The following is an 8287-nucleotide window of genomic DNA, read 5'->3' as shown; positions in this document are numbered from 1 at the left end:
GCAGTGTGTCTGTTTAGCCTTGTGGAAGATGAGTGTGGTGATTGTGTGACGGTGGGCAGGTGTGTTTAGGCAGACAGGCAGGTAGACAACCCGGTCATCTCATGCGAACTGGGTGGACAGACTTTTTACAGGCCTGTTACTGCCACAGACGGCAGCTTTATTATTGTTTTTAATCATCAGAACATGCGATTGACTAATCAATTGCTGTCGGGATGCAAAAAAAACTGCCAACGAATACAACCCAAAATGCTCGAGCTGCAAAGTTTCGAGCAAATCGCTGTTTTGTGAGAGCGCCGTGCTGCTATTATACAGCACTTGTTCCAGTGTCATGCCTGTGTTGTAAATGCACAGTATTAACAGCATTATAAACGACTGATCTCGAAATGCTCTTGAGACTTACTACAGCCTGCCAAAGAAGCTGATGTTTGGCTGAAGATCAAGTGGGATTGAAGTCGCACATTCTCTTGTGAAAAGGCAAACACCTACTAAGCCCTCCAGAGGACAAAACTCTGTGTTATATATCATGTTTTATGCAGCAGCGCAGACCTTTCTAATGCTACACAATAAATCCTCCAAAATGTCCCTTCCTTTTCATAACCAATTCCTTAAGTGGGGCCGCGCGGTGTCGATGTACAACCGTCGTAAAGCTACCATCAACCTTGGGACGGTGTCCTCTTTTGGATATGTTAAGCTGCTGTAAGGTGGTTTGTAATCTGAACGATCATAAAGCAGTTTAACATGTGGTTTAAGCTTGATTTCCCCTCTCGCACTCAGTCATTGGTGTCTTTTTATTTCACGTCTGCTCTGGGAGGATGACCTGCCACACAGCAAATATTCTCATTTCTGTTGCTGTTACTACTCGGTGCCACATTTGCAAACAATGCGATATGCGGTGAGTCAGCCAGTGTGAACTTTATGAACAGTCCTTTCTCACAACTGGCTTGTCAAATGAGGGGGCGGCTCAGGTGATAGAGCTGATTGTCCAAACAACTAAGGTATGCAGTTTGATTCCTGGTCCATCCAAGTGTCCTTGGGCAAGACACTGAACCGCATGTTGGTAGGTGTGCATCTGGTATGGCAGCTCTGTCACTATTGATGTGTGTGAATGGGTGAATGAGAAACACATTGTAGAGCACTTTGTTGAATCTAGCAGAGGTTATAAAGGTGTTATATGAGTGTGGACCGTTTACCACAACGTAACTGAACAAGTTACATACATACATCTCACCTAAACGCATCGTGTGTATCATTGAAGCCTAATGCCGCCCAATACTTGAAAAATACATTTTCAAGTTGATCCATCCATCCGTCCATCCGTCTGTCTGTCCATCCATCCATCCATCCATCCATCTATCCATCAGCCATCCGTCCATCCGTCCGTCCATCCATCCATCGGTTCATCCGTACATCTATCCATCTGTCATCCATCCGTCCATCTATCCATCATCCGTCTGTCCATCCAGCCATCCATCTATCCTTCTATCCATCAGCCATCTGTCCATCCGTCCGCCCGTCTGTCTGTCCATCCATACATTCATCTGTCCATCTGTCCATCCATCTGTCATCCATCCATCCATCCATCTATCCATCATCCCACCATCTGTCCTTCTGTCTGTCCATCCATCCATCCATCCATCCATCCATCCATCCATCCATCCATCCATCCATATGAAACATGTGAACCTTCCAGCACATTCTGGTTCTACCTCGGGTTCTCCTTCTTGTTGCCCCTCTGAAGACTTGCAGCCTCATCTTGGTGGAGGTTTTTTTGTGTCCCTGTGATTCTGGGAGTTACGTTGTTGAGGGCAATAGCACCGAGTAGGGTCTCCCAAGGAAACTGGTCCTCAAGGACCTCATGGAGTCGCAAACCAAGGAGTGGGGCAACCTTGGCCGAGACCAGGGCCCCCTTCTGGAGCCAGACCCAGGAGAGGAGCTCACCAGTAATCATGTGGTAGTTGAGCCCTGGTCTGTTGGGTTCAGTCGGGAGCAGCTTGAAGGAGAAAAGATATGTTTAATCCTTCTTTGTTATCATAGTTTGAAAACTTCTTGACATGCAACCAACTCGGTGGCAAGACAGTGTTCTCATGTGGCCCACTTGTGTCCACATGTGCTCATGCTGGACACAGAACTTGCTGAGAGGCTCCACTTATAAAAACTCTCCTCCACAGTGCTTGAGTTCAGTCTAGGAGCTGTCCATGGTCCTGACTGCTCCAGTGTTTAGACTGTGTTGAACACTTTTTCTGCAGCAGCTGTTAGTGATGTTACAACAGTCGTGGTTTGTCCAATATCTCACCACAAAGGCAAAAAAAACATCATTTACACACATACACAGACTTGGTTGTTAGATAAAGCCGTATGCAGACACTCGCATGAACTATAGCCGTCCTATTAAACCACTCTAATGGAGAGAAGTGGAGGGACTAATCTGTTTATAATATCACAATATTTAAACAAGATTGAAATAATCTGATGCAGCTGCGTGAAGTGTTTTGTTTGAGAATCGGTTTAAAGAAGCAGCCTGAGCTGTTCTTATGTATCTGCAAAGGAAAATACAGAGAAGAAGATGTCTTTTGAAATAGATGGAGAATGCAGCCTTTGTGTTCAAAAGCACAAAAAGTTTGTCTACACTCAGGATAACTTCTCTGCAGCTTGAGTCATGAACTCCAGTTTAACTTTTGCCTGGAGCAAAATATTTTATATGAAACATCCTGATTGAATGTTTGTATGTTTATATTTTTACCACTCCACACGAGGGTCACGCCTTTTCTAATTAACTATGACGGACTCGTGGTGCATCTCTGTTTGTGACTTTCTCGGTGCTCATACCGAAGACAGCAGATGTTGTCAGTTGTCTTTCCACCCACGGTTAAGTGGAACAAAATGTTTCCTCCGTGACATCTAATTAATGACAATCCTCCTGGGGACACAGTAGCAATCCTCTTCCCACAAGAATCCCATTTAGAGTCGGCAGTCGCCATCCCACAAATCTCTGCACTCGTGATTTCATCCTTCATCAGTTCTCCACGACAGACGAACGGGCTTATTCTGTCAGACGTTAAAACACAAACGCCGCCAACACGATGCAAAACGTGTATTTCTAAATTAAGCAAATCCAACATCTTTGTCCGCGTAATCCTCTGCTGGCTCGCGAGGCATTTCAATGTTGCAATTAATTCCTATTAACGGGTGTTTTATTCGAAATATCCACAGTTTGAAAGACTCAAGGTTTCCTCAAATAAATTAGAATTACATAAATCACTGTAAAATCCACCACGTTCGGGATTTAAAACCTTTCACTGCAGAAGTACATTTCCATTTTAATAAACAATGTGCTCTGTGATGAATACGGGGGGAATTATTTTAAGATTTTTTTTCCCCCCCTCCTCCTCCATTCATATTTAACCCAGTTTGGATCCGTCTGAATACGCGTCAGTGGATCCAACTAAGTACATCAAATTAAATCATGTTCAGCTACTTTGAAGCAGTTGCCACTCTGCTGAACTCCGTATAATGAGTTCAGCAGAACCCAGTTGGACAAATAAACATTTTCAAACGCCTCGGAGTGATGGAAGCTTCCCGGTCGGGAGGGCGGAGCTCGCCAAATTCAGCCAGAATCGTTGCGTTAACGTATCATGATTGTGTTATTTGTGGTGCACCTGGAAGCTTTCGGGTGGTTATGCCGAGTCCAGTTGATGTCAGACCAAACGAATAAGGTGGAACGTAGAATACTGGTGAAAATAGCTTGCTTGGATAGAACCAGACTCGCTGTTTCTGAACCAACAATAGAGCTTCGTGTTAGTTCAGACCACAGACTGTATAACAGATGGACGTAGCTGCCGTGACGTCACCCGTTGGTTTCTGCACTGAGAAAATGAAGCCAGGGTTTTGCTACTTCCTGGTTGACATCTTGGATTTTTGGAGCCAGTGACGCAAAAATCGTCGGAGGGGGGCGGAGCCATAGGAGCAGCGATTGGTCAGACGGATTGAGAGGCGGGCCCTCTCTGCCCCGCCCACATTTACCGCCTTCTGCTCACTTCGTCTGCATCGTCGCTGCCGACTGTCAGTCAAGCCAGCCACGCCCCTTGCCCCGCAAAATGTTGACGATTTTTTTAAAAATTCAGTATTGATTTATTTTCAGATTGGCCACCTGATCTCTGGATTTGACCATGAAAACTAATAAGAAAAAAATCCTGAGCTGGAGGAATGCAGTATTTCATGATCTGTGATCACTTCTTTTCCAATTCCAGTCTATGGGAGCCAGGGCTTTTTGGAGCCAGCAGCTAGTGGACGTAGTGATATTGCAGGTTTTTGACACTTCCGGGTTGGCTTCATTTTTCAGGGCTGCTACGTCCATCTTTTATACAGTCTATGGTTCAGACAGGCATGGAGTCAGGGCGTCACATGGCCCCACCTGTCCAATCGTCATCGCTGAAGTCCAGCCCGCCCACTTAGCTGCTTTATAACTGAGGCAGCGTTTGTTCATTCTGCCCGCTTCACGCTCACCACATCGCTGCTACCTCTGCAGATCCACAAATCTCCTCCTCCTCCCCAACCACCACCTTTTAAAAACAGTTCAGTCTCATATAACCCCGGTGTTTCCCATATTGTGGGACTGTAGGTTGCAGATGGTTCATTATTGTACCTTGAACTATGTAATCTAGATTCTGTAAGTGAAGACTATTTAGTCCTGTTCTCGTGTTCATACCGTATTTGAAAAATTGTAAATTGTAAATCCAAGGGGTGGTTTGTGATCTCAGGGATTATCTGTGTCATGCTTGCTCAGATTGTTCCAGAGTCACCGCCAAACTCAACGTATGTGATCCCAAATAAATGGTTAAAATCTGTCCTGTCTGAAACCTTCTCACCGCCGCTTTAGCGAACGCTTGGAAGTTCGACCAGCTGTTGTAAAAATGACCCCTTACATTGTTGTGATGAACCGGAGACGGATGGTCGTCATGGAAAAGAAAGTGTCAGTATGAGTGTGTAAAGACATAAATAGATTGAAAAGACAGAAGAGGAAAGAAGAAAGAAGTTGTCAGAGTGAATTAGCTATTCACGGCGTTGAGGTTTCTCCTCCCTCCCCCCCTCCGGCCTGTCCACTGTCTCCGCACGCACATATGGATCTGGAATTTCACAGCCGCGCAAAAAGATTCACGCACGAACACGCCGACGCCACACCTTCGGTCCGACAGATGTCCTCGGAGCCGCGGTTCGTTCCCCGCTATGTCGTGTTGTTTGTCCTTAAGAGAGGAGCCCGATTAGCATATCCTTTTTATCTTCAAACCAGATTTCTCTGTTTATTTGTGCATATTGAAGGTTTAAATTGGCACAGAAACGTGTGTGTCCCTCGGCTTCGCGGGATTGCACTGTGTTTACGAGATGTTACAGAGTGTTAAACCGAGCTGTGAATGTGTGATTCACTGGAAGTGGGAGGAAGCGGAGAAGCAGACATCGTTCCTGAGGCCCAGAAAAAGAAAAGCCCTTTAAAGGTCATCCTCTCTTCCTTTTGTTTTCATACTCCAACTGCCTCCGACGAACTCCCGACTTTCTCAGGAGGGCAGGTCGAGCGAAGGAAAGTTTAGAGTTCGGCCGAGGCTGCGGCGCCTCACATGAACTCCGCTCAGACGAGGCTGTCTGTCAATTTTCACTCTTTCCACTTGTCTTCACATCCCTTCCTTCCACCCAAGCTTCGCCTCCTCGTCGTGTCCAATTTAAGGCTTTGTCCTGGGGTGTCAGCGCAGAGAAACCGCTGCAGCTGACGCCCCAACGATGTGCCACGTCTTCTTAATTAACAGACATCATGGCTATAGGTGCGCATCTGCACACTGATGCGATGTGGCGACAGAGTTACACAATAAAAAAAAACAGCCAGCGAGCTCACTCACCAGCCTCTTCCTGTCCTTGTCTGTTCTGGATCTACATCTCGGTTTGATCGCGTCGTTCTCCGACATCCCTGACTGTCTCTGTGGCTGCACACAAAGAGATGAATGAATCTGGCCGGACTCTCGCTCTGCCTGTTTTCCTTCTCTCCTCCTCTTGGCCGAGGTTTTATTGCGGTCCTTGATTTGCTCTGATAAATTTGATCATAAACCTGTGAGCTGCACAATCTTTTCTTGTGCAGAAGATGACACAGAAATCGTGTTTTTTTTTTGGCTTGAGCATATTTGCATTTATATACACTGTTTGCTAGTGTACAGCTTTTTCTAGAATCTACATTTTAACCTCTTATTTCAAACCCAGCACATATTTCGACTCTAATCTAACTCATTTGCTGACTATAAATCTATAACTTCTATCCGGAGGCAGCATTTTAAGACTTTTTCTGGTGAATCCTGCTGGATTTACTGGAAAAAAACGAAACCTGTCATCAACTCCTTCTTTGTGTTTGAAGACAAAGCTGATTAGCGGAAAGGCCCGACTGCTCTCGTACAGTTCTTACCCACATTTTTTTTACCATCAGTCTGCTGACAATCGCCGGCGTGAGCTCAGCGTGAAGTGGTATTATGTGCCGGAATACGAGCAGTCGCAGTACAATCATTCTTGAATGCTCAGAGCCGTGATAGGAGGAGAGAGTTGCCCTACTTTGAGTCTGGCGTAATTATGTAATGCTTGAGTACCTGCAGCACCAGCGGCATGACAACTTCTTGAATCTGGACTGTGGAGTGAGCAGACGGAAGTGCACGGCTCCTTTCAATCCCTTTACATGGTTTGCAACTTAATCTCATCTTGAGCTGGCGAGCTTTTTTACCGACACCCCTTCAGTTTGTTTCTATTTCCTGTTTTTTTTCTCCCCCCTCACTCACTGTTGCTCTTTTTTTTTTTTAACCATCCCAGTTTTCTTCCACTCCTTTCTCTCTCCATCTCTTCCTTCCTGTTTCTCGTCTTTATCAGCTCCCCACCCCCCACCCCTCTTCATTCTTAATGCCACATACCAAATGGAGGGTGACAGTATGCAGCTGTGGGTTTTGTCCTCCAGACAGCATCTCGGAGAAAAAAAAAGCTTATCCACACACACACACACACGGATACAGACGGAGGGAGGGATCGGCGCTAACCTGAGTCTTTCATCTGTCGCTTATATAATAGTTTTAAGATGGAGTTGCGCCGTGCGGCTCGCATACATGATGCAGCCAGATATGAAAGTCTCTGCAGCGAGGAGGAAGGTAATTTAAAACGAAACTTTCTCTTTCTCCACAGAAAGCAAAGCTCCATGCTGCCCTGCAGGAGAAAAATCGCCTGAACCTCGAGCTGATCAACCACCACCTGAAGGCGTCCAAGTATGACCAGGTGAGACGGACAGACACGTGTTGCACGGACGCACACTGGTGATCAATGGTTGGCCGGGCGATGGCGGGATCCTACATATCACACGCACACGGAGTCTGATAAATAAACGGCTCAGTCATATACACGGATCAATACACTTGCAGCTGTGTGTCATCATTATATCTGCTGCTTCTTTATATTCAACATCACATCTGCACACACACACACATATATGCATCAACGCCGTGTTTCCGTTGTTATTGCCGCGTCTCATGCAGCATCTCACCCAATTTTCAGACTTCACACATGCATACATGAATACATAAACGCGCGCACAGACCCAGAAGGAGAGACAGTGACCGTCTGTGATGGTAGGCGATTAGCTGCTCTGGCGCTAATAGTGACTTTCACAGAGGGGGCAGATTTGACACGTGTCCAGGGACTCTGCTCGGAGCTTTTTCCTCCAAAGTGCCACAAAAAAAAAAACAACCAAAAAAAAAAAAAAGACGCCATCTGTGCACTGACAAGGTGGGCAAGGAGATGAAAAAGAAAGTGGGGCAAAAAGTATGTCCAGTCCTGCTTGGTTTACAGTGTAAATGAGTGAGGCTTGTGAGGGCAAAGATACTGACGAAAATGTACTGGACTGTGCATAAACAACGAATGAAAAAGGAGGAAAAGATGAGAAATCAAGGGGGATGAGGAAACAAGACGGTGGAGTTATAATTAGAGGAAGTGATCACAGGAAATGAATTGGTGGATGTTTGTTAGTGTTCAAGAGAATTAACCGATAAAACTGCATTTTCTGACAGTTTCGAAAGAAACTGAACACCTTAAACCTCTTAAACATTTACATTTATCACACGGATTGTTGATGTTAATGTCACTGTGTCCACCCACTTTTAATGTTTATTTAAAAGCGGTGAATCAGGGTGTTGGAATATTACAAAAACAGCCCTTTAACTGTTGGAAATAATATTTATCTTTAACCTCTTATATGTGAGGACATCACATTTTGTGTTAT

General features: G+C 45.4%; 1 protein-coding gene across 1 annotated transcript in view; it reads left to right on the top strand.

Moving 5' to 3' along the window:
• Positions 1 to 6679: 6679 nt before the first annotated feature.
• The window catches only part of rimbp2a (RIMS binding protein 2a), a 33168-nt gene continuing 31560 nt past the window's right edge, over positions 6680 to 8287 (top strand). The window contains exons 1-2 of the mRNA XM_008285225.1: positions 6680 to 6706; positions 7198 to 7287. Of these exons, the coding sequence (XP_008283447.1) occupies positions 6704 to 6706; positions 7198 to 7287 (93 nt within the window). The 5' untranslated portion in view covers positions 6680 to 6703. The remainder of the gene's footprint in view (positions 6707 to 7197; positions 7288 to 8287) is intronic.

This window comes from Stegastes partitus, unplaced genomic scaffold (assembly GCF_000690725.1).
Source record: "Stegastes partitus isolate 25-593 unplaced genomic scaffold, Stegastes_partitus-1.0.2 Scaffold391, whole genome shotgun sequence".
Lineage (NCBI taxonomy): Eukaryota > Metazoa > Chordata > Actinopteri > Pomacentridae > Stegastes > Stegastes partitus.
This window is presented reverse-complemented; position numbering and strand designations above follow the sequence as displayed.